This window comes from Lissotriton vulgaris, chromosome 7 (assembly GCF_964263255.1).
Source record: "Lissotriton vulgaris chromosome 7, aLisVul1.2, whole genome shotgun sequence".
Taxonomy (NCBI): Eukaryota; Metazoa; Chordata; class Amphibia; order Caudata; family Salamandridae; genus Lissotriton; species Lissotriton vulgaris.
The window spans coordinates 1,384,057,770-1,384,085,229 of NC_141695.1; the positions used below are offsets into that span (position 1 = coordinate 1,384,057,770).

The following is a 27,460-nucleotide window of genomic DNA, read 5'->3' on the forward strand; positions in this document are numbered from 1 at the left end:
GGAATTTTGTAAAGCGCATGGTTACGCGCTCTGGCGTGTCCCCGCGCTGAGAGAGCCTGTAAGAGGGATAGGAAGTTACAGTAGTGCTAGGCGGAAAAGGTGGGTTTTGAGGGCTTTACGAAATTTGGTCTCAGAGGGTTCGAGGCGCAATTCAGCTGGAAGCAGGTTCCAGTGCTTGGCTGCAAGGAGCCTGAAAGATCTGCCCCCCCATCCGAGCTTTACGGATTCTGGGGACAACAGCCAGACCCATGCCAGAGCATCTGAGCATCCGCTCTGGTCTATAGGGGGTGATGAGGCTGTTCGAAGAGACGGGTGCTCTACCTCCAAAGATGCGATGGCACATGCATAAAGCTTTGAAGGTAATCCTTTCACGGATTGGTAGCCAGTGAAGGGACCTCAAGGCGGCTTTAGAGGGTGCTCTCCTAGGAAGCCTCAGCCGGGCTGTGGCGTTTTGCAGTACTTGGAGACGGTTGAGACTTTTAGCCGTAATACCCAGATATAATAGGTTGGCATAATCAAGTCTCGATGTAACCAAGGCATGCACAAGAGTTTGTCTAGCACCGACCGGCAGTTTCTCTTTCCTCTACCACCCCCCACCCACCCTAGCAGCACTGCCTCCAACGCTACCTGCAAAGCCTGTCTAATTTGTTGCCCCTAATACAGAGTACTTGTAATAGCTCGCATAATCTTCCCAACAGCCACCGGCGCCGAGATACCCATTCAGGGGTGATTGGTGCGCTATACAAGTACTGGATTTACATTTTACATTTACTGGTATTACACCAGCTGCCTTTGCTTCCATGAGTAAAAAATATGGCCTCACCTGAAGTGCCCACTTTATAGAGGCATGAGTGGTTTGTACAGAGGAGCAACACTACAGCTGACAAATGGGGAGAGCAAGAGCTAGCCCATCTTATCTGCCTGCACTATTAGGGCTTCAGCCCAGTAGATGTGGAGCCTACAAACTGTTTTATTAACCACTTCACAACTAGTGCTAAGCTATTTTTGGCCTGAAATGTCTGGGTTTGGAAAATTTCCATAGATGGCCACCGAGCCCAGGACCAAAAGCGCCTGTGCCACCTTGAAAAATCAGGTTGTTTTCTGATTAATTTTGATGTCTCCCTGTGCCCAGTTATTTGAGATGTGGAGGATCGGCAGCAGCCCCCACTCCTGACCAAGGTGAAGATAGTCCCTGGTGCCTAGTGGGCTTTCTGCCCTCCCGGGGAGACACATCGGAGCTAGTGAGTGCGATGTCTCCCCCCTTGCCCTCAGCCCCTCGCTCTTCCAGGGCGACGTAAACACTGCCCATTTTTATGGAGGGGTGTGGGCATTTGCATGCCCATTGTGGTCAGCCCCTACCCTTTTGTATGGGGAAAAAGCAGTCCCTGGGGAACTCTGCCCCTAAATGCTCCCCCCCCCCAAATATATTTGGGGATAAAGGCACTTGCCCAGGGGGCTGTTACCACCACTCTGTTACTACAGGGAGCCACTGGGGTTGGTATTTACCGGCCTCTGTTCGTGGAGCAACAACACAGGATTGAGGAAGAGCCTGGCCACTGAGGCTCATCCGCGGGTCTTACATTTTTCAACAGGACAGTAAATGCACTTTTAAGGGAAAGTACTTCCCTCCGTCACTTCAACTCCCATAACACCTCCTCTGTTTTGTACAGAACAGCCCATCTGGGCGCGCGCAACCACGTGTACTTAAGAGTCTGTGACTGGACTGTGCGCTCTTCCATTTCACCACTAGTCTTTGATAAAGAAGCCTGACTTCGAAACGCAAAAGAGATCGGCAGGCTGGCGTCTTCCATACCTATTTATGAGCTTGACGCGCAGTGGTGGTGTTAGAGTGCCTCTCACAACGTAGGTGCCAGCTGGAGCGTGGGGATATATATATATCACACACTACAGCTACTAAAAGGTAGCTAAAAAGCTATCTATAGCTCAAAAAACCTGCTCTAAAGATAAGCTTGTGCTAAAGAGCGATGCCCTCATACCTACCTGACAATACCATGCATTCTGCCTCTTTCGGCTGCACAATTCCACTCCAACCTGTAGCACAAAAGCTTTCTGAGAAGGGAGAACACCTCATGATTGCCACACTAAACTTTTTCCCTGTGAGTAGGAAGAAGATTGAAACCTGCTCCCAGGTTGATCGATTGTTCTATTGTAAAGCTATTCAAGCACCCCATTGGCCATGTTGCCCTGATTATGAACACACTGAAACATCAAGATGCCCTTTGGCCTACTCCATAGGACCATGCATACCCAAACACCGAGAAGAAATAGAAGGGAGTGGCCTGCTGCTCCTCCCTGGCAAACAGCATCAGTTTTCCACTGAAGAAAAGAAGAACCTGCTGTGATCAGGATGGCCTGTGCCTGAAGCCCACCATCGTAACAGACTACTACCACTGTAAGCACAGGACTCTGATGTGCAGCAACAGTGACTTAGCAACGGCCTAGTGGGAGAACCAAGAGTTGGCAGCATGCACACGAGCACAGTTTCTTCCTCTAAGTTTCTAAAGCGACCTTCCGGACAGTCACCAGCTGCTTAGGGAAACATGGCTTTCATGCAAAGAATAGCCACCTCTTAGTAAATGCAGGACACATTAAACTCCAGCAACACGCAGGTGCTTATGGATATGAAGTCCATCTGGTCACTATCCCAAAACTTTGACTTCCACGTGAGCCAGCTGTTAAAAGACAATGTTTCACCTGGCAACACTATTCTGCCAGTTCAATTTAAAATGCATCACTGCTACTCCCAGTGTCTTACGATTCGACTCTAGTCTGACCTACTCCAACAAAAGCCAAAAAGCATCCTTTGGGAAGAAATCTAGTGTCCTAGAACTCGTTACTTATTTCATCTCTCTCCAGAGGGCTGTACCTTGCGTCACACCCTAATCTACACCTTCGTCACCAGGTCAGGTGACCGGGCTAATCCAGTGGAGCTGGGTGCACATGCCCTCACTCAAGTTATATCAGTACCTGTGCCATTTCACTATCCTGCTGCTCTAGAGCCCATGGCTCAACAGAAATCTGGTATGTGGGTAATTCAAGTGACTATCTAAATATGTACAGTTGCAGTTTGATAAATTGTTTAAGCCTGTTGGTTCCCACCTGCTGGGCTCCTTTTGGAGCTCAAGAGGCAGTTATACTGTGATAAACCCTCTTCTTCTCAGTGTCTCCATACGTTTGCAACTCACTCAGGTGAATGATGCTTCCAAACCGCAGACTTGACTTGAAAGAAGAAGGCAAGATACGCAGAACAATCAAACCTAGCAAGTTGCTAAACTGGACTTCTCCTAAATAACTTATTGTAAGATCAGGTGTAGACTTGGCACTGGAGGAGTACCACTCGTTGGTTGGCTTTCTTGTGTGGAAATGTCCTAAGCCGACGGAAATGTAGGTTTCTCTGCCCACCATGTGCAAACTCTTTCCCCCCCCCATTGCTTTGTCAAAATTGTGCACATTAAATGCAAAGAAAAGACCGTACCCAAAAATAATACGTTCAGCCTATAGGAAGAAAGATTATAGCCACACTCTGGGTACTTGTATTACCAAAATTTTACACATTTATTTACAATCTCATAAAACAATTATGATCATAAACGGCGCAAAAGACTATCAAAGTGTAGTCAGTGGAAAGGAAAGGGGTGCTCAAGTGTATTGGAGAAGGAGAAAGGGAAAGATAGCAATTATACTGTACAATTATGATATTTACATAAACCAAAGCGGAGAAACTTCCACTGTCATATGAGCCTGTCCACAACAATTGAGGAGGGGAAAATAAAAATAATTGGTACAGGCACACGAGTTGTAAAGCGTCGACGTTTCGACCCTGGTGCTTCTGGGATGTTGGGCGCACTGCCGTACTGTATGACCGGAGTGTAATGAACTTCAATCTGGGTGCATCCCCACCACGTGGGGTATGTCCCCCGGGCACTGAAGCTGAAGTCCTTACTATGAAGGTTTCCTTATTTAATCAAAATAGTCAGAAATACCAACGTTCCTTGTCCCATCAAAAACTATTTTTTATTGGAATTGTTGCATCACAATTCAGTTGATTTCATTTCCAATCTTTGTGTACTTAAATTCCCAGAATACATTGCATCATTCACATAGTTCTTAATTATCCCAATGTATTTCGGCAGGATTGCCTTCATCTGGGGATATTCTGAAAAGAATGAATCTGTTACTGTGACCGTTGCGCTAATAAATCGAAGATCACAAAAATGATGTTGCTCAATCGGTGCAGTGACTGCTTCATCCAGGCTAATGAGGTAGACGCGGTAGTGAAACTAGCGTGGCCGGTATCGAAACGTGGTTGGTGAATTAATCCTTGACGATCCTAACATTGTGCTTTTTGTAATAAATGCTGGTTTCAGAGTGACAAAAAACAGCCTAAAGAAAAACAGGACGTGAAAGTAATGTAGGGTGAACGACGCTGTGATTTAGAAAGTCCCGTGTAACTATAGAGGAAAGTTGGGTGATGTGTGCGCGGCGTGTAAAATCTCAATCGTTAATGTGGTGGTTTACAGATAACGGTGCCATGTTGCATGAAAGTGCTATGCCGGTTTAAATAACGTGGTGCTGTTGGATAACCACAATTACCAGAAAAGATCAGGCGGCGGCGGCGTGGATGTATACAGAGTGGCTAAGATGAAGACCCCTCGTTATGCGTCTCCTGGTGTGTGCGGCTTATCCTGGCGAATGTTTCCAGATGTGTGGAGAAGTCAAAAAGAGGTGTGGCTTATCACGCGTATATCTTCGTAGAATAGACATGAAAAACGGCTGTTTGATGGTAGCTAGTGTGACTAGCGGTTGAATAAGGTTAACAATGTTATGCAACCTATTGACCAGTTAATTTAGAATGTGAGACGAAACACGAAAGAACACAGTTATGTAATGGGCAGGAGCCGGCAGATGACAAGTGGTGTTAAATAAGTGAAAAACCTGTGAGGAATTCATGGAGAGATTAGAGAATACGTATATATGATATCTACAGTGATAATGGTAACGTCGTGAATGTGAGTAGGAATATATAAACATACACTACGAGATACCGCCATCAACATTTAAAGGTACACTACAAGATACCGCCATCAACTTTTAAAGCTGGATGTCTATGCAAACGGAATGGTCATTTCAATTGAAAATGTGTTGTCTGTGTGTAATTGCAGTGCACTACCACTCCATTCTACGCAACACTACTCCACTCTTGGCACTCGGCTCCACTCCTCTTGGCACTCGGCTCCACTCCTCTTGGCACTCGGCTCCACTCCTCATGGCACTCGGCTCCACTCCTCCTCCCCCCCCCCCCCCCCCTTGACACTTTGCTCCCCCCCCTTGACACTTTGCTCCCCCCCCCCTTGACACTTTGCTCCCCCCCCCCTTGACACTTTGCTCCCCCCCCCTTGACACTTTGCTCCCCCCCCTTGACACTTTGCTCCCCCCCCTTGACACTTTGCTCCCCCCCCTTGACACTTTGCTCCCCCCCCTTGACACTTTGCTCCCCCCCCTTGACACTTTGCTCCCCCCCCTTGACACTTTGCTCCCCCCCCCCTTGACACTTTGCTCCCCCCCCTTGACACTTTGCTCCCCCCCCTTGACACTTTGCTCCCCCCCCTTGACACTTTGCTCCCCCCCCTTGACACTTTGCTCCCCCCCCTTGACACTTTGCTCCCCCCCTTGACACTTTGCTCCCCCCCCTTGACACTTTGCTCCCCCCCCTTGACACTTTGCTCCCCCCCCTTGACACTTTGCTCCCCCCCCTTGACACTTTGCTCCCCCCCCTTGACACTTTGCTCCCCCCCCTTGACACTTTGCTCCCCCCCCTCGACACTTTGCTCCCCCCCCTCGACACTTTGCTCCCCCCCCTCTTGACACTCTGCTCCCCCCCCTCTTGACACTCTGCTCCCCCCCTCTTGACACTCTGCTCCCCCCCCTCTTGACACTCTGCTCCCCCCCCCCTCTTGACACTCTGCTCCCCCCCCCCTCTTGACACTCTGCTCCCCCCCCCTCTTGACACTCTGCTCCCCCCCCCTCTTGACACTCTGCTCCCCCCCCCCCTCTTGACACTCTGCTCCCCCCCCCTCTTGACACTCTGCTCCCCCCCCCTCTTGACACTCTGCTCCCCCCCCCCTCTTGACACTCTGCTCCCCCCCCCTCTTGACACTCTGCTCCCCCCCCCTCTTGACACTCTGCTCCCCCCCCCTCTTGACACTCTGCTCCCCCCCCCTCTTGACACTCTGCTCCCCCCCCTCTTGACACTCTGCTCCCCCCCTCTTGACACTCTGCTCCCCCCCTCTTGACACTCTGCTCCCCCCCCTCTTGACACTCTGCTCCCCCCCCTTGACACTCTGCTCCCCCCCCTCTTGACACTCTGCTCCCCCCCTCTTGACACTCTGCTCCCCCCCTCTTGACACTCTGCTCCCCCCCCTCTTGACACTCTGCTCCCCCCCCTTGACACTCTGCTCCCCCCCTCTTGACACTCTGCTCCCCCCCTCTTGACACTGTGCTCCCCCCCCTCTTGACACTCTGCTCCCCCCCCTCTTGACACTCTGCTCCCCCCCCCTCTTGACACTCTGCTCCCCCCCCTCTTGACACTCTGCTCCCCCCCCTCTTGACACTCTGCTCCCCCCCTCTTGACACTCTGCTCCCCCCCCTCTTGACACTCTGCTCCCCCCCCCTCTTGACACTCTGCTCCCCCCCCCTTGACACTCTGCTCCCCCCCCCTCTTGACACTCTGCTCCCCCCCCTCTTGACACTCTGCTCCCCCCCCCTCTTGACACTCTGCTCCCCCCCTCTTGACACTCTGCTCCCCCCCCTCTTGACACTCTGCTCCCCCCCCTCTTGACACTCTGCTCCCCCCCCTCTTGACACTCTGCTCCCCCCCTCTTGACACTCTGCTCCCCCCCTCTTGACACTCTGCTCCCCCCCTCTTGACACTCTGCTCCCCCCTCTTGACACTCTGCTCCCCCCCTCTTGACACTCTGCTCCCCCCCTCTTGACACTCTGCTCCCCCCCTCTTGACACTCTGCTCCCCCCCTCTTGACACTCTGCTCCCCCCCTCTTGACACTCTGCTCCCCCCTCTTGACACTCTGCTCCCCCCTCTTGACACTCTGCTCCCCCCCTCTTGACACTCTGCTCCCCCCCTCTTGACACTCTGCTCCTTGACACTCTGCTCCCCCCCTCTTGACACTCTGCTCCCCCCCTCTTGACACTCTGCTCCCCCCCTCTTGACACTCTGCTCCCCCCCCTCTTGACACTCTGCTCCCCCCCTCTTGACACTCTGCTCCCCCCCTCTTGACACTCTGCTCCCCCCCTCTTGACACTCTGCTCCCCCCCTCTTGACACTCTGCTCCCCCCCTCTTGACACTCTGCTCCCCCCCTCTTGACACTCTGCTCCCCCCCTCTTGACACTCTGCTCCCCCCCTCTTGACACTCTGCTCCCCCCTCTTGACACTCTGCTCCCCCCTCTTGACACTCTGCTCCCCCCTCTTGACACTCTGCTCCCCCCCTCTTGACACTCTGCTCCCCCCCCTCTTGACACTCTGCTCCCCCCCCTCTTGACACTCTGCTCCCCCCCTCTTGACACTCTGCTCCCCCCCTCTTGACACTGTGCTCCCCCCCTCTTGACACTGTGCTCCCCCCCTCTTGACACTGTGCTCCCCCCCCTCTTGACACTGTGCTCCCCCCCCTCTTGACACTGTGCTCCCCCCCCTTGACACTGTGCTCCCCCCCCTCTTGACACTGTGCTCCCCCCCCTCTTGACACTGTGCTCCCCCCCCTCTTGACACTGTGCTCCCCCCCTCTTGACACTGTGCTCCCCCCCCTCTTGACACTGTGCTCCCCCCCTCTTGACACTGTGCTCCCCCCCTCTTGACACTGTGCTCCCCCCTCTTGACACTGTGCTCCCCCCCTCTTGACACTGTGCTCCCCCCCTCTTGACACTGTGCTCCCCCCCCTCTTGACACTGTGCTCCCCCCCTCTTGACACTGTGCTCCCCCCCCTCTTGACACTGTGCTCCCCCCCCTCTTGACACTGTGCTCCCCCCCCTCTTGACACTGTGCTCCCCCCCTCTTGACACTGTGCTCCCCCCCCCTCTTGACACTCTGCTCCCCCCCCTCTTGACACTCTGCTCCCCCCCCTCTTGACACTCTGCTCCCCCCCCTCTTGACACTCTGCTCCCCCCCCTCTTGACACTCTGCCCCCCCCCCCCCTCTTGACACTCTGCTCCCCCCCCCTCTTGACACTCTGCTCCCCCCCCCCCCCTCTTGACACTCTGCTCCCCCCCCCCCCAAAGACACAGTACATGCCGCATCACTTGACTGAAGTTCATTTAAGTCCAATCTATGCAATGCCACTTTACTCCACACCCATTTACTTCACTAAGCCACGACAAACCACATCACTTTACAACATGCCACTCTGCCACTTCATGCCGTGCTGCTCTACACCACTTTACTCCATTCCATGCCAAACTATGCTAAGCCGCTTAACTCCCATCTCGCGCAACTGAATGCCACTTTATGCCATGCTACCCTTCTCCACTCTAAAGTACTAACTTTCAGCATGCCGAAAAGCAGCCACGCTGGTGTACAGCGTGGCTAAAATACACTGGCAAAGCCAATAGCTCTTGCATAGGTGAGACCTATTGGCTTTGCCAAAGCTGATTTTGGTTTGGTGGGAGATGGAAGCCGTTCTAGTTAACTGTTCATTGTGAGTGAATATGTTTCGCAGTTTGCAACTACTCATATGAGCAATGTTTAGCAGGTCTGCCTGTACCTTTGTCGCTTAATGCCCGAGAATAATTTTTTACTACATATTGGTCAAAGTTTCTTTTTTTACTTCGTTAATGCCTATTTGAGATGTATGGCTAGCATGTTTTTTTTTTAAATATATATTGAGAATATCTTTTGATCATGTGGAAGTTATGTATAGCTGTACTGTTTGATTTTACTCCCCGAATGTCAGTGGTGAGAGAGCTCCTGTAATGTTTGAGAGTCATGCGGTCGTAAATTTCGGATTAAAAAACACTCCGGACACAAGCTTAAAATCGCGTAGTTTGGCACCAGCCTTGGAATTAATGTGACCCGTTTGGACCCAGTGTTGCCACAGTTACACTAGTCTGTCTGTTTGGCTGCAATATTCTGTATGTAAGATTTTTTCCATTCGTGAGACTAGGTCGAGGCCAAAGCTTGGTATTTGTTAATCTGGAATGACAAACTAAAATATTCACCAACTCGTTAATTTAACTCTAAGCAGCACTATTTGAAGCAGTAAAGCAACCATAACGCTACCAGAATCCATCACGTGCCTCCAGTTTAGATTTCTGTGGTCTGTAAATTAGTCCACCTGTAGGATAGCAGTTAAAAGGAACTAAATGGTGCCTGGTGAATTTGGGGGACACGTGTAAATTTGTGAGAGGATTTGGTGGCAGTAAAACGTGTTTTAATGTTTGACGTAAGATTGCTCAAGGACTGTGATGCTGTACCCCACAGTGCATCTTAGAAATGTTTATAGGTTAGGTTGTGGTAAGCCATTCCTCTGAGGTTTCTCACTTGTTTCGTACCAGGTATTTATTTTTTGGGGACCATTTCTTTCACTTCCATTAGGGCAACATTAGTGCCTTTTTACTTTTGCCTTCTTGCACTTTCCTAACGATATTTGACAATGACCTGCATCTCTTCTTCTCCAGGTTCTTGGGAAACTAACGGATACAAAGCAGATCTGGAAATCGAAGCTATGCCGAGCCGCAGCGAAGACAGCGTCCCCTTGAGTCCATCTAACAGCTTGAACATCCACCATGTGCGGGGCTCGGACCGGGAGCATGGCTCCAGACCCCAGCAGAGACAAGCCACCCATTTTTACAACCAGCACCATCAGTACCACAACCAACACCACCAGTACCAGTATCAGAACCAGCACTACTACTACTCTGACAGGCCACGACCATTTTATCCAGGCTATCGTAAAAACTACAGGGACTATGATCGCAGCAAATTTGTCCGGGATGGCAACAAGCGACCTGAAAGGAAGGAGTGGGCCTCTCGACCGGGAGGAGCTGTGAACGGTTATGGTCCTCATCAAGTAGGGGAACAAAAGAACTATCCAGCACGCAGCACTGAGTCATTGGCTAGTTTAGAGGAAGGGAAGAGCACGCCTCCTCCTGTGCAGGAGGGCGATCGTCCCCCATCAGCAGATTACAACCGGCCTTTTCGCTCTGGGACTGTCAAGCCAAATGGGCGCTATGCCACTGCCTCTCCTGCCCCGCCAACTGAACCTCCACAGGCTGTTGAGGAGGGGAAAACTCTTGCTGTAACCAAGAAGGAGGAACCAGTCAAGGGGCGACCTCCTGGCACTTCAGAGGATACCTGGTCCCTGTTCAAGCCATTGCCTGTCTTTCCTGTAGACAATAGCAGTGCACGCACCCAACCGAAAATCAGTTATGCCAGTAAGGTAAAGGAGAACCTTGAGAGGCGGCGTCAGGAGCCCCAGGCCGGTGTGCAGGGCAAGCCTACCCAGGTGCCAGCTTCTGCCGTACGGACTACCAGCAGTTTGCCTAACTGTGTTTTGTCCAGCAGCCCAACGGCCCAGCAGAATGGTGGGATGCTCCCAGGTGCTGCAGAGGTCTTCCACTGTGCTGTGGCAACCACCCTGTCCTCTGGTGCCCCCAGAACTGAAGAGCCCATCCTTTTGCACTCCAACTCCTCTTCATCCTTCTCCTCCTCCGCTGCCTCTTCTTCTTCCTCTCCGTCCCCCTCACCATGTCACGAGAACGGGCACCCTGCTGGCCAGAGTCAAGAGCAGCTAGGTGCCATTTTTCAAAATGAGTGGGGACTCTCTTTTATCAATGACCCCGGGCAGGATGCAGCTGGTGTACCTTCTACAGAGGCCCCAACAGCATCTGTACCAATTCAAGAGTTGGCTGGAACTGCAGACTCAAGTGCTGGGGGCAGTGAAACAGGAAAAATGTCCGAATCTGCTCAACATGGATTCTTTGTTGGTAATGACACACCACAGGAAAATGGACACAAAGGGTTCTGGGATGTGGTAGACACGAAGGAATGGGAGGCTACTGTCCATTACCATATGCAAGGTAAGGCTCCTGACTCTATTGTATTGTTGCTGATCGATGGTGGGTATGAAAAAGATGTATGTGAGGGTTAACATCTGATGTGTTCAGGCTAATTTGACATTACAGATTAATCCTAACATGCAGCACATATTGTTCCAGTGTTGGGGATACACACATTTGCGCATACACCTCACTTCTACCTTGATGCACCACCTGCTATTCAACTATATGGACCCGCTCGTATCTGTTGCCAGTGCACTTGACCTCTGACAAGTATTGGTATAACACACCATTATATTTTGGTTAGACAGAGACTGCAGTAAATCATGTTTGCATTAACTTAAAAAAACAAGGGTTATCTAGGATTCCGTTTATATTGATATTAACTTCTGCACATGAGTTTTTCATTATACCTGTATTGACAAATGGTCTTGTAGTAACATTGATTCCTTTTCATCAGGCGTATTGTACAAATTGTAAATACAGTGATAAAATAAATGTTTAAAAACCAGTGTGGTTTTTTAATCAATCTTAACATCCTAATTTTCAATTTTATCCAGGGTTAATTTCTAGTTAAGTCCGTGCTTATTGTGGTTTGTGACCGTGCAAATATAGTAGCTTCTAGTTAACTGCTACATAAAACTGAGCTGGAATTCAATTTTTGACTGACCGGCTTTTGGCCTGAGAATGTTCAAGAAGCCAGATTAAAAACATTTGTTCTAAATTGATCCTGTAAAAGTATCTATTAACGTTTAAATCCTACTGTATGTGCTCATGGGCCTTCAACAGGAGGAAACAATGTATTGTGAGTTTAGAATAGTTTTATTTTTTGCATATAGTGTGGCATCTGGGAGCAGCTTCAGGGAAAGTCGGCAGAAGAAATGTCAAGAATGAAGCTGTACGCAATCAGTCCTTGCTATATCCCTAGCAGTGAAGTGATGTTATGCACAGCATTTTAGCAACCAAACCTAACCTTTTACTTGGGATGTCTAGAGGGACGATTGCCCCGATGCCTTTTATACGGATAGTCCTGAGATCAGGACTATTGCAAGGGCTGACATGTCTTTATATCATTGTTATTTCTTCTGTTTGTGGTCCCTGCAATTGCTGCTTTAGTTGGAAATGGTTCAGACATTTTTGTTGCTGGATTCTGTGTCTACAGGGTGCTAAAGTGAAAGGTACCATGGGCGGTGGTAAGAGGATATGGGGGAGTGTGGATTCTGTACTTATAAAATGAGTGGAAATGTAGTAGTTTGAATATTTTTTTTAATTCTAAATTTGTTTTTATTCTTTTCTCTAGAATGGGATCATATCTGGAAGCTGCACAAACAGGGTATGTAAATATGAAAACCGAAATCTCTCTCCCCGATTCTATAACTCCTGCAACTATTCAAACTTCTAATGTTTGACTCTCTATCCTAGTACCAATGCCTTTAGCATTCCAAACTAAGAGATGGACTTCTATGCCGTTCTATAGTAGCCTATTTGAGCCCACTTCAGTCTTAAAAACGTGTAGTGTTGCTTCCTTGTTACCCACTTAAGCTTCACCTTTACTGTTTCTAGACCATGAAACTTTGTGTATCTGTTGCAAGTAAAAAGCGTGGCACGTATGAGACCATCAATAGCACAACTAACCAGACCAGTATACGTACATTTTTTTTTATTTCGAGATCAGCAAAAACGCCATGGGTCATGTACGCGCCTGTGTGAGGTATTGCTGTACCACACATCTAGCAGAAGGTCCAGGTTAGGAAAGTGAGGAGTAACAAAACTGTATTTGTTTCCGTAGGTTAGGTACTGGTATACTGATGTGCAGAAACCAAATTCTTTCAAGAAGTTGTTTTTCAAACCGTAACACTACTTATAATACAATGAGCCTTTGATGCTCTCCAACAGAGTTTCACTTGCTGGTGCCCTCACTTTTTTATACTTCTAATATTACACCTGCTAGATGATGGATAAAATCTGGGGACCCTCATCACGTTACTGATCGATTCCTTACCTTAGAATATCCCAGGTGTCAGACTAGATCCGGAAAGTTTTGCTTAGCACCCCTGCGCGTCAGTAGGTGGCGTCCTGCAGCTCCGGGTCAGTCGCTGGCATCGTATGCGCCGAGATGATGTCACGGAGACTACTTAGACGCCACCCATGCGCGCTGACGCCAGTTTTCTTTTTCCGCGCCGGCAAGCGCAGATCCAGATTGAACAGTACCTTTTTTAGTCATTTTTTTGACTATCTTTTTGAGGCCTTTGTCTCGTGTTGGTTTCTCTGCTGCGAGTAGGGATGTCGGAATTTAAGTCCTGCGGGGCCTGCCATAGCAATATGTCAGTGGTGGTCCCCCATGGTGTTTGCCTCTACTGCCTGGAGACCGACCACGACTCCTGTGCCTGTCCGGCTATGGCCCAAAGGCCTTGAGGGAGCAGCGCAGGAAGCTGCTGGAGGTCCGACACTCGTCCCGACGCCGCTCAGAGTCCAGGGACAGTTCCTGGGAACGCTTGCGGTCACTCCTCAGGCTCCAAATCTTTGCCCTCGGATTCCGGTAAGCGACGACCTAAAAAGAAGTCTGAGAAGCGTGTTCGTTCTCAGACGTCCCCCAGTCGGTCCTTGGATGTGGGCGAGCGGGACAGGGGTTCTGCCCCTGCGGCTCCCTTGGAGCCTGAGAGTCCTGTAGCCTACCCACCTTTTCCGGGTCCGTCGGCGACTGATAAACCGGTGCAAGAGTTTCTTGCCACAATGGACCGCCTTTTTAGGCCTCGGGCTCCTGCTGATGCGCCTTCAGGGCCGCGTGTCCGAGTCATGTTGGGCCGCCGGCAGATCTAGCTTCGATGCCACAGGATCCTATACCGTTGGGTCCAGCCACGGTGTCTGGCCCCAGCGGGTGCCGTTCATTCTGCCCCTGCCCCGGTTTCAGGACCATTTTGTTCCTTTCTAGGATCTGCATTGGGAGACTGCGCCGTTCGTCTCTCCTCCTAGCTCCGGCTCCGCCGCTGTGGCCGGCTTCTCCGGAAGTGGAGAATGCTTGGGAGGGGTCTGTTGACCCTCTTGTCTGTCAGTGTGACTCTGAGCAGGACTGGGTAGACTATCTGGAGGATACAGGCGACCTCGATGTCTCTTCTGACCCGAGGTTTGCCTCGCCTCCGCCCGCGATGGAGGAGGGCTCTTCCTACACAATGCTGCTGCGTTGGGCTACTGATGTCCTCAACCTAGATCTTCCCACAGTGGCCCTCAAAACCAACCTCCTCACCGAGGTGCTCCAGACTGCGTCTACCTCGTCTGAGCCGCTGCTTCCCTTCAATGACACCCTCACCAACGTCCTGTTGGGTACTTGGTCGCAGCCGGCCACGGGGGCACCTGTGGACAAGAATGTTGCCTGGCGTCACCCTCTGGCGCCTGGTGACCATGCCTTACTCGCCACCCACCAGACGTCTGAGAGTCTGGTTATCCAAGCCTTGACGTCGCAGAGTGCCTTTACCACGGCTCTGCCGGATATGGACTTTAAGAAGCTGGAACAGTTCGGTAAGCGGTTGTTCTCCTCGGCCAGCTTGGGGCTGCGGTCGGTGAACACTGCCTGCTTATTAGGGCGCTACTCCCATGCGGTGTGGGATACCATGGCTCAGGTGCTGCCTCAGTGTCCTGAGGAGGTTCAGACTGTTCTTTCTCAAGCAGTGGCTGAGGGTAAGGATGCTGCTAAGTTCGCCATTCGGTGTGGGTTGGACACCGCTGACTTTTTGGGCAGGGCGATTTCTTCGACTGTGGCGCTGCTTTGCCATGCCTGGTTGCGTTCTACTGGGTTCTAGCCTGGTGTCCAGGGTTCGCTCATGGATATGCCCTTTGATGGCACTCGCCTGTTTGGAGATAAAGCCGACCGTGTGCTGGAGCGTTTTAAGGACTCGCGGGCCACGGCCAAGTCCTTAGGTCTGTACACAAAAAGCCCATCCCCTTCTGGTTTTCGTTCCTTTTGTGGCAACGGAAGGGGTGCCCAGGCACGTTCCTTCAGCAAGCCTGCGCAGAACCAGCCTCGATGCCTCATCCGCTAGGGCAGGTCTGGGAATCCTATTTTTGGGGGGGGGGGGGGGGGTGGGTGTCAGTCCATTTCCGCCCCAGCTGCTTCTACCTCCAAACCTTCCTAATCATATCTTTGTAGAGCATATATCCTATAGGATATATGATGATTTATGATTAAGTATTTCATTCCGGGTACCAAATGCAAGCCTTCTCATGAAGCTGCCTCAAACGGTTCATCAAGCAATGGTCTTGGCTCAAGAGCATAATACGGAGATAAAATATTTTACATAACTCTCAGATGAATGCAAATTACTTTAAACAAGTTATGTGTGTGTGTGTATATGTATGTGTGTATGTATGTATGTGATTATGTATGTGATTAGGTGTGTATATGTATGTATGTGTGTATTGTAAGTGCATTTATATAGCGCTTACTACCCCATACGAGGCGTCGAAGCGCTTTTTCGGCATGTAGCACGCTACCCCAGGACCCACAGAGGATTAGTGTTGAATTAGTATAGTGAAACATGCAAGTACATTTTAAGTGGTGGATAGGTTAGTCAGTTATTTTGATTTGGAATGATAGCAGAAGGATAGAGTAGGACAAAGGTTTGTATTTATCACTCGCTTGTTGACGCATGCTATTCAGGGAGCCTATAAAGGATTATTGATGAATTAATATGGTGAAATATGAGTTAATTTCAGTGGTGGATATTAGTCTGTTAATTGGAGTGAGAAGGATAGCGGATGGATAAAAAGGGGAAGAAAGATTTGCATTCATATAGCACTTGTTACCCCTGATTGGTGTTGAAGCGTTTTTTGGGCCGGTAGCACGCCACTCCAAAACCCATAAAGGATTAGTGTTGAAAATTAGTATAGTATAAATATGAAGTAATTTGAGTAGTAGATATGTTATTCAGTTATTTTGGCAGTATATTAGTATAGTGGAAAATGGAATTTGAGAAGTGAACATGTTAGTCTGTTAATTTTGATAGAAAAAGGATAGTGGAGGGATAAGAGTGAAGGATTTTTTTATTTTTATTTTTTTGTCAATTGATGGAAGGATCATTATATATTTGTTAGTGATAAAAGGTGGACTGTTAGGTGTAATTACAGCAGGGAGAGTGTGTCTGAGTGAGGTGTAATTACAGCAGGGAGAGTGTCTGAGTGGGATGTAGTTATTTATGGTGTTGATTGGCGTTGTGTTAGTAATGAGTGTATTGGTTAGTGGTATAGGATAGAGTTGTGTACTGTTTGTGGGTGATGGTGGATATGTGTGGTAGTTGGGATAGTAGGGTGTGTAGATGTGGTTTGGTTCGGTTGGTGCTGGTACATTAATATGTGCATAGTGTTGTGCGTGGTGTATATTTGGTGGGAGTGTGTTGCTCTGTTTGTGGTTGTGGATGGTGTGGGCTGGGTATTGTTAAAAAAGAAAAGGGGCAGCATTTCTGGCCCTAGTCCCGACTAGTCTCGAACAGGCCCAAACAGGCAACTACCCATGTCCTCTCCGCCCTTAACAGGCCCAAACAGGCAACTACCCTTGTCCTCTCTGCCCTTAACAGGTCCAAACAGGCAACTACCCTTGTCCTCTCCACCCTTAGCTGAGACGCCCTTAGCCTGGCCTTTTTTGTAGCCCTAGTAACCAGGTGACCCCTTAAGCCAATGGGAACCCTAGCCCTAGCCCTAACACTATCCAATCACAACACTAGCCCTAACATCTAGAACCAGTAGGAGACAAGGACCTTGCAGCCAATCTTAACCCTAGTCCAAGCACCCAATCAGTTCAAAAACCCTGATCTCTACGTCCAATAAAGGCCTTAGCCCTACCACTAGTCCCAACCCAAGTCCAAGCAGCCAGTGGTACAGGTAGCCCTAGTCCCTACTTCCAATAGAACGCCTAACCCTACTCTTAGTCCCTCTCAGTCCCACAACTGGTCCAACAACCAATCACACCAGAAGCCCTAAATAGCTACTTCCAATTAAAGGTCTAGCCCTAGCCCCACCCTACTCCCAACAACCAATAACATAGGAAGTTCTAGTCCCTTCTTCCAATAGAAATCCGAACCCTAGCCCCAACCCTGCAATGATTGAATCACAGACCGAGAAACCAATCAGAACCCTCAAATACCCAACCAATGAGGACATTAAACCTAACCCAATAGAAACACCAGATACAACCACCAATCAGTGTACACATGTGCCAACCATCAGCACACCATATATGGTCCCAGGAACCTCAGACCAGGTTTGCTGGCCAGGGAGTTGGAAGCTGCTTTCTCCTGTTCAGAATCTCCTAGGAGACAGACCGGCTCAATCCACAACTTTGAACTTCAGCGGGTAAAGGCTTCACTAACTCGAAATCTAACAATACTGTTTAAATAAAGCTTTACTCCCCCCTACAGGCCAAAAAAAAGAAGTGCACAGGCCCCAGTAAATACAGTTTAAATACCTCACAGAAGCACCCTCTGATGTAGAAAATCCCTGTTGCTGGGGGGGTGGGGGGGAGAGGGATGGCCTCACTGGCTTGTGAACACAAAATGGTGGCTGGGGGAGCACTGTTTGAGCACACAGGCCTAAGCCCAGAGCAAAGGAGACATTTGGAGGGAAAACAGATTTGTCACCAAGGAATGAGTGACAAACTACAGAGGTTGGACTGCAAATCCCACAATTCAACACACTAAATGAAGGCAATCATGGGCAGGGAAAACCTCACATTTAAAACACAACACGGGTGATAACAACCACAGGCATAGACAGTAAACACAGAGTGAAAATCGTTTTTAAACAACTTTTTGTCTTGTGAAGAGACAGCACTAGTCTGTCTCCTTACCACTTCCTGGACTCTGCTCACTGCAATCTGGGGCACATGTGGGCGGCAACTCAAAAGATGGAGGAGAATGATTTGGGGTGCACCCAGCAAGGCCTTCAGGGGCCTGGGCAGGTGTGAGAGGAGGGCTCAGACTTTACTGGTAGCTGAATAGCCAATGGTCTGCTGGTATGTGTGTATAGATGTTTGTATGTGTGTATATACGTATGTATGTGTATGTATGTATGTGTATGTATATATGATACACACATACATATTTCAATGATCACTTCCCCAGAACCCATTCCAAATAAACAATCCTAGATCTATCTCCGGTTTAAAAACAATGGTCCCTGTTGTTTAACACAAGTTCGAACTAAAAGAGACTAATTTGATTCCAATTTTATAGGGAATACTTTCGGTGGCAACTGGTTCTTCAGGACCATCAGTGAAATGTTGATCAGATTTGAGTGCTTGAATCTAATAGATAATAAAATTGTCCAAAATCCATTCATTGCTAATTTTACTTCCATTCTAAGGGCAATAACTGCATATGGAGACCAGTCCACTACAAACCATTCAGCCGAATAACTCCTAATTCGAAACCTGAGGGACTGTGCCAGAGGTCACCCATCTGTGATGTCTTGATATTAATCCCATGGCGAACTGAAATTGAGTCTTATATCCATGATTACAGTAGGTGTGTAGAGGCTAAACAGGAAAAATATAAGCCCCTGTCAGAATATCTGAAACTGGTGCATCAAACCGTTAAGAAGAGCTGGGCTAAATATGATGAAAAGCAGTAACATGCGTAGTCCGAGTTGAGCAATGTGGACCAAGAAGATGGAGATGAGAGTCTTCGACTTCATGCACAACATGTGAACACAGCAAAGACTAGACTCTCCGGTCTACTCAACGGAGTAGTTTGTCGGTACTCTCACATCTCAGTTCACCAGAGTGTTGGTAAACTACATTGAAACATGCACACAACCACAGATAATCACAGGGGACATACAATCTGAAGCTGGAATCTGTTTTGGGCTCTTTAGATTTCTCGAATGTCAATATAAGTCCTACTGAGTCTTCCAGTAGTCTCAACTCAAAAAATTCAAATAAGCAAAATGTTTTTCCAAACCCTTGAGGATAGTGATACACAGCACGTGAATCTAGATTAGCATCCAGCTGCAAAATAATTCTTACATGAAGGCCATGTAGTTACCAGTTTGTTTTATGCTTGTGTATGAACTTCATTTGTTAGATATGGCTACTTGAAGTCTGCATGGTCTTAGCTCAGGTTGGTTCTTGCATAGCTGTTTGGTGTCCCCTATTTCCTTTTCCTTCAGTGTATGCAGTTTGTGTGGAAAAGATGGAAGGGTTGTCAGCCAATGTATAGTCTACTTTTGCCAAAAAGCTTTGCTAGGAAGTAACAAAATAGAAAGTTCAGACATTTGTATCCTGGACAAAATGCTTTCCCAGCTCATTATGGGTGTATTTGAGGCAACATTTCTAAATGCCAAGTAGAGAAAGTCCATATAAATGCAACATTCTGACTTTTCTTTGTTTTTTTGCAGATCCCACCAGAGTCGTCATCTACTCAGAGTCTATGGATGGAAAGGGTTAAAACGACTTTGTCCCTAGGGAGCAAGAGAGGACAAACCTCCTGAGCTCTTTGTCTTTTACCTCTTCAACACACAAAAAAGAAAAAAGAAAACTAAGGACTAAAAAATCCCCAAAACTCTTTATTTTAAAAAAGCGTTACTAAAAGTGATACATGTGGGAGAGCTGGCTGCCCTTGTGCAGGTGTGTCTATGTGTGTGCACACAAGGCTGGCGGTGGTGTGTACGCCGTGCTGATTGGGGGGGTAGTGCCATGCCCACTCCTTGCATCCTTTTTATGCAAAAGGAGTACCCGGCTGTGAAATTTTACCATCAGATTAAAAGAAAAAAACTTAAAAAAAGAAATAAAAAGAAAAATAGAAAAATGATTTAGAAAAGTTACTATTAACACCGTTTCAAGAACAGTTGTTTGCTGTAACTTTCCAGAGACCGAAAGAAGTGCTTGATGTGATAGTTTTTTTTCCCCAACCTTTCCCCTCTCCTCAAGGCACTTTTTTTTCGTTTTGTTTCTAGGAAAATTATAATTAACTTTTTTTTTGTTAACCCAAAAAGAATTTAATAATTCAATGGCACATTAAGCAACTTTTTTCATGTCAAGGTTTAAAGAAATCTATGTATTTAATTTTTTTTTTTTTTGTCCTACATCGATGGTGGTTTTTAGCTGGATGCACTGCAGCAGTCTTTTAAAGCAATTGTTTTTTTTCCCCTCTCCTTTTTAGCGCTGGGATCTGGGTAGCTGTTGATTATTTCTACTCCCTGCATAGGTTGTGAGTTATGTACAATGTTGTGGCTGTACAGCAACAGGAAAATTTGTGCAAGGTGGAAAAAAACCTAAATCCAGTTACCCAGTGCTGTGTGAAAGGAGCACTGTGGGATATGTCTACTACACAGTGCTCATGTGTTAACTAGAACTGTAGTCATATTTAGGATTTTTAACTTGTTTTTTTTTTCTGTCTGAAAAGTTCAATTAAAACTATTTAAAAGTCCAGATTTAACTGACAATGCGGTGTTCTCTTCATACAAGTGATTTCTGGCCTATACCAAGGAGGCAAATCTAGTATTCCTGTTTTTGTGCATTTTTTTAGGAATAAAACCTGAGTAACATCCCTGGACTTTTTTGAGGATTTTTGTTTTGTCCCTATTCTGTTTTGTCCCTATTTTTGTATCTTTAAACACATTTAGTTTCTGATGTAGTTTCCTTTTTTTTCCAAAGCTGTATTGTCCAGTCCATCATACCCATTCTCTTGTCATGCACTGCCCTTGACCTCACCTCTTCCTCACACTAACTCCTACCAAAGGCAATGTCTGCTTTGCGGAGGTTCTACCCGACCTCTTCTGTCACAGCCTTATTAAACATTTAATTTTTAAATAACTGGGAAAGTAAGGTCTTCATCTTGCACATTTGAGAAAAATAGAGGGTTGAAATATTGGATGAATGGGCCTCCGGTCTTTCCCTGTGACAAATGATAATGGTTCTCATCTGATGGCCTAACACCGCACAGAAGCCTATTTTGAAGCTGATGCCGCTGCTTTCCATGTTTCTTCATTCTATTGCATTAATATTTGAATAGGGGCTCTGTAAATTTGGAGAGGGTACAAATGTCTTCTGTTTTAGGGTGACTAGTGTGAATTGGGCCGAAGGTAGGTTGTTCGTAGAACTCCCTTCATAAATACTCAGCATGGTGGTAATACCATGACTAATCTACACCCACTAAACACAATTCACAGAGAATATCATCTACTTTATTGTGGCAATTAATCTTGTGGATCGGGGTGGTGAGGTGGGGGAGACCTGTTGGTGTTGCTGATGACACAACCAGCTCCCTGAAAGTGTTCGGCACCATCCATTCATTTTCTCCTTTAGCCATTAGACTGCAATTTGCACACAAAACATTTTTTTTTAAATATAAAGATGTTTATATATTATGTCAAAGTATTGCAGACACATTAAAGCTGCAAGCAATTTTTTTTTTTACAGCAAAGTACATTTCTAGTTCAGTGTTTTGTTTCTGAACCCTCTCCTATTCATATCCCTGTGAGGCAAAATGCTCAGCCTCTTGCTTTGCTCCAAATTCCTTCCCCTTTACTCCTTTCTGGACTTTGTGTTGAACAATTTTGTTGGTTCTTTTCCCACCTGCTTGCTTGTTTCATGTGCAGTAATCCAGTGGATGTCCACAAGATCGAATTTGACTGACCTGTGATGTCCTTTAAATCTATGCCTTCTACTGCATACAGGAATATGTGGTAAAATCTAGGTTTGGGTGAAACCTCCACATTTGCACACACTTCTCATATTGGACTTCGTTCTGATGTAGAGGAGTAGTGGGCATACCCCCTTTTCCCCTCCTGAGGTGGTGGGAAGAACATTGTTACTGTGTATTTTGGGAATGCCTGCATTTTTGTCATCAAGGGAGAGTGATTTGTGTTATTTTTCCCCATGTATATGTGTGATATATATCTTCATCCCACAACCCCCTTCCTTCTCTTGCCTTTATACTTTTGGGCTACAGTTCTTATTAGAATTAAGAGTTTTAAACAAAGAATGGCAAGCCCCTCCCCGTCGTCTTGACGATATTTTGCGAACAATTCTTCCGCTGAAAGAAAGGAAGCAATCCACCCTCTACCAATCAGTGAGGAAACCAATGGACTTTTTGAGTGCCTACCCTCTGGGTGCTATGTTAAAAAAATTTCATGAACAGAGCAGTTGGCTGCTGGCATCCCGAAACAAACCACACGTCCTTCCCACCAGAATACTAGCAAGATGGACAATGTATGCAGGGGTGAAATAAGTCTTGCCATTTGGCATTTGAACTGAATTCAAAATGGCTCCCTCCCAGTGAGTGAACTGTGCAATAATAAAAGGACAAAAAAAATCTTCACGTTTATTTTATTTGAACAATTAAAGTTACTTCTGATACATTATGCTACTGTGGAAATCCAAATTGGGTAATAATAAACATGGTTTTAATTTACGATTCTCAAAACACTTGTTGGAAATGCCAAAAGGTATCTACTTTTTTTCTCCTTTTTATTTAAAGAACTGGATTTGTTTAAAGGTGAGTTGGTTCCATTGTACGTCTTAAAGCAAGCAAGTCCTCTTTTGTGAACTTCTTAATATAGGCCCCAGTAACTTTTGTCTGCATAAAGTATCCATGCCAAATTTGCATCCTTTTCTTTTTCGGTGCTAAAATCGCCATCTTACCAGCTTTCAGAAACAGGCAGACCTTTGTCAGAAAACCAGAGTTTTGGCAGTTTACTGGGGCACAGCCTATTAATCCTATTTTTGTGTGCTTTCAACCTCTTTCCAGTTAGTGGCAGAAATGGGTCTTAAACCCAAAATAAATCCAGGAAAGCTATACATTTCTGAGAAGTGGTCAAACGTTTGAAAACAGCAAGAGGTCATTTGTGTACATCCTTCAAGGTTTTCCTATAGAAACTACCAGTTAAAAGAAAAAATATTAGAATTCAGTTGAAAGAAAAAAAACATCAGTTTGTGCCTACGTTTTTGCCTGCAACATCTTCTGAGTATTGCAGATTTTTTTGAGGCAATCTACTGTTAGGTCTGCTGGACTCTTCTGTTTCTGGGGATATATATATATATATATATATATATATATATATAATCTTGTAGGTTCAGCAGGAACGCAAAGTGCCCAGAACAAATAACGAAGGTGCACCTTGCAGTGGTTTTTCATTGTGTACCAGGTATATAGCATTTCATTTGGTAAAATAGAGTGAAAAATAAGAATTGAGGAAACCTATGAATTTACGCAATGGAAACCAACCATGGAGTTAAGAAGCAGTGGTTATTTGCACAGCTCTGAATGTTTGGGTACCCATACTAGCATGTGAACTAGAGGGCATTTTTCAAAACCACTTTTTTTTATTTTTTAGACTGTCTTACATTTGGATGGCAGAAATGCTAAAGTCAACTTGTTGGAACACTTGTTCTACTGTTCTGTGTTCCCCTAAGTCTCCTGATAAAAATGGTGTGGGTAGGCCCAAAACGCAACGTGGACACCACATTTTTTCAGTGAAAACTGGCATTCACAATGTGCCTAGCTGTGGATTTTGGACTCCAGCTCAGCCGGCACCTAAGAAAACCTAGCAAACGTGCACATTTTTTTTAAAACTAGACACCCAGGGAATTCAGGGTGGGGGACTAGTGTGGCTTTTACTAGGTTGTAGTACCCATAATCCCTTGGAAACCTCAAACTTTGCTAGAGGAAAAAACACATTTTCATCCGCTTTCTGTGATGGAAAGTTCTGGTATCTGAAACTTCCACCCACCCGAAGTCTCCAGATAAATATGGTACCTCACTTGTGTGGGTAGGCCGAGTGGCCGGAAATGGCCCAAAACATTAGGGAGGCCTCTCCCAGCGGGGATGCAGAAGCCCTTGGCCCCCTCCCTGGTGTCTAGTGGTGGGTCCCTGCTTGGGGCTCACCCTCTTTCGTCGAGCCCCAAACGGGGATCCACTAGGGAGATTATCTCCTCTCTAATGGTACCTCTCCCGTCTGCCTAAGTGCCCTGGGCTGAGCTGATTTAAAAAAAAAAACTGAGACAATACCACCAATTGCCCAAAAAGATGAATCCATGATGCCTGCCCTACTTGAGTATCTACTCTAGAGTCTGAACGTACACAATGTCTAGTAAAATTATGGATAGACCTTCAGATGGCAGCGTTTGGAAATCTCTGTAATGGGACATTTCTAAGAAGGACTATAGAGGACTAAAGAGCTTTAACTAGAGTTGCATCAGGTTTTTGCCTACTACGTAAGGAAGTCCTCGCTAATTGACATGCAAAGATCATAAAAAAACTATCAATCTTGCTATAGATAGGTTTGCAGAAGGCAAACCAGTTCACACTGGTCCATAATTTAGGAAAAGCTTATCTGATGATCTTGTTGAATTAGAATTCCTACACCCTTGATCAATCAAGGGAGTGGGAGAGAGCTCGCTGCCAGAGTACACAGATTTGGTGGAAGGAAGCAGACCAAGAAATCACTTTATTATGAAAATCAGAGACTACTTTTAGGACAGAACCAGGATTAGTTCTCATTACAAGTCTTCCTGAATATGGTTAGTTTGCACACCGGGAGGGCTGTGAAGGAGATTTCCCTTTAGGCGGATATGGCTGCAAGGTGTACCTTAATAGACTAGAACTGTAAATTAGACTTTGCTAGATAAAGCAGGTATGACAACACTTCAACATGTGTGTTAAATTAATCAAAATGCTTTCGACTACACCAAATGTAATACCTCTTCCATTAAGTAGCATAGGCTCTTCTAGTGGCAGCTTTGACATTGGAGGCATTCAGGAGCCATGGGGTCAATCTGAAAGATTAGGATGGAGAATCTGCTCTCCCAACTTGTTAAGGAGACCCTGCCTGCAGAGTAACTCTTGCATGGGTGCTCGCAGAGGTGAAGAAGATAAAACACCATTTGTGATGTCACTGCAGCGCTGTACTATTCATTATAGTTTTGAATCTGTACAGTTCGATCAGGACCAGCAGAATAGGAGGAAAAATGTCAATTTTGACCAATCTAATGGGCAATCCCTTTCAGCCCCAGTTAATTCTGGAGGTGTTGTCCTGGCGTTTTTTGTCTTCTGCGTCTGCAAACATCTGTTTAGGGCTAGTCCCCTTCGTTAAGAATTTCCTTTACTAATTTGTTTAGAACCTAATAGTGGTTGATGTGATGACTGAAGTTATCTACTTCTGTATTTTGAACACTTGGAAGGTGTACTGCTGTAATTGTTAGATTCATTGCTGAGCTGTTTCCTTCCAGTCTGTGACTCTGGTAACAGAGGTTTGGCGTGAGTTCCTCCCCGTTTGTCCAGGTATTACATGGTTGTAGTATTGTTTGAACCAACAGGGAGTTTGTCTTTATTGCTGGAAGGAAGGACTCCAGTGCTAGATGAACTGCTTAGCTCTAGGAGATTGATATGTTAAGATGCTGCTTTGTCCAACCATACTCCATTTTAAAATGTTCTCTCCTCAGTCGGAATGGAGTTTTCAGTTGTCGCGTTGAAACAGCTTGGGAAAAGCCTCGAAAGTCGCTCTTCCTCGAGTGTTGTGCCAAATATCCTGTAGATTTTCTATATTAATCTTCGGCTCAGTTAATTGTCGCATCTCTCTCCTGCTGGTGTTTTCTCAACCCGCCTGTGCTTGACTGTGCCAAATCTCGTTCTGTTATACACTCGAAGAGTGACTTTCGAGGCTTTTCCCAAGCCGTTTCAACGTGACCACTGAAAACTCCATTCCGACCCAGTAGAGAACATTTTAAAATTGCTTTCTAGTCAACGAATGTCACTTTGGAAGCTATCACATACATGAGATTTAGCAGAGTTTTCTCCTTATTTTTCAGAGCCATCGGTGGTCCTGAAGAGTTCCGCGCACTGGGAACTCGAAACGCATCGACCAGCATAGTGTTAGACCAATCGGTGTTAATCTAGAATAAACCTTTTGTGAACTGGTTGTAATAATTTAGATGGCCTTCTGTGAAAAATGTAAATTCTAAATGTTTTGCGAATATGATTCCATTGATATTATTTGTGTAATATGTGTTTGTTGAATCGAGCTACCAACTTTTTGAGATCTTTTCCTTTTTCTTTCCTCTTTTTTTCCTTTTCCAGTACACTTTGTTCATGATGCTTAAAAATTGTATATAGGAGTATGATTGTGGACGGACGAAAGAATGAGTGTTCTCTCTCCTGTAGATTTAATGTGAGATCCTTTTTGAGAAAACAAAAAAAGTTTGATACAAAAAATGTGATTCTTGACTTATAACTTGAAACAAATGGATGGATTCAAATGAACAGGTTTTCTGAGGAACCAGTTTAATTCTGCTCTTCAGTACAGAGCTGTGAGAAAAGTATTTTGCAGTACTGGCACTCTGTTGTTGTTTCATAATTTAAAGGCTTGGCCGTACTGCAGATAAGCCAAACCCTTCGTTGGTTTATGCTGTCATGTGAGGTCTGGCATGGGGTACTAAGAATATACAAGATGCCATTGACTGCAGAATAAATGTCATCTGTCGAGCTGAATGATGAGTTTGCAACAGAATTGGACACTTAGGATGGATAGATGACCGTCTCTCCTTCAAAGGATACACTCCTGGCAACTGGCTATCCAGAATAGCTCTGAATTCGTTTATCATAAGAATCCGATAAACTATGGATTTGTTTATGTTGACCTGAAGACTTAGTTGTTGAAATGTGTCCAAACGTATTTAGACATGCTTTCGAGTCGTTTCTGAGGATGGACCCCTGATTAGCCAGTTGATAAAGGTACACAAATGTATTTGCTATCTTAAATGTGCTGGGACCTGTCATGTATTCGGATAAAGACTTTAGCGTAAAAGGTAGACTCAACAATTGAAATTTCTAGGAGGCTTCAATTATTTGTACATTTTTTCAATGTTTTTGTATGATCGGTATGTGGTAATAGGCATCTTGAAGATAGATGCCCACATCCAGTTTCCTTGTTGTAGCTGGGAATATATTTGGTGTAGTGCAAGCATCCTGAACTTTTCTTATGAATGTGTTGAACTTTCTTATCGCTAATATGGATTGAAGTTCTTGTTTGGGTCCTTTCTTTTGAACCAGAAAGTACTGTGAATGAACTCCAAATCCCTTGTGATGGTACTGCAGTGTGTTGACCACCTTTAGCAACCGATCTATTTGAAAGTCCGATGCTTTTGTGGTATTGGAGGAGGGGTTCTGAATTGTAGAGAAGGTCCAATATGCACAATATTTAAGGCCCATTTGTCTTTGGTTATTTGGAAAAGAAAATTGATGGACGGAATGCCATGCCATACAATACAAACATACACCCCCAGTCACAAGGATCTGGGTTTAATCCAGCATTCTTTTGCTCACCACACCAGTTTGGACCCAGCCATATGCAAATCAGTGTAGATCCTGTTCCTTATGAGTGCAGTCCAGCCC

General features: G+C 46.3%; 1 protein-coding gene across 1 annotated transcript in view; it reads left to right on the forward strand.

Annotated features, from left to right (window-relative positions):
* LOC147703763 (uncharacterized) overlaps positions 1-22,495 on the forward strand; it is a 43,623-nt gene extending 21,128 nt beyond the window's left edge. Inside the window, exons 2-4 of the mRNA XM_086932106.1 lie at positions 9,705-11,105; positions 12,385-12,417; positions 19,467-22,495. Coding sequence (XP_086788232.1) covers positions 9,705-11,105; positions 12,385-12,417; positions 19,467-19,516 — 1,484 coding nt within the window. The 3' untranslated portion in view covers positions 19,517-22,495. The remainder of the gene's footprint in view (positions 1-9,704; positions 11,106-12,384; positions 12,418-19,466) is intronic.
* Positions 22,496-27,460: the final 4,965 nt, after the last annotated feature.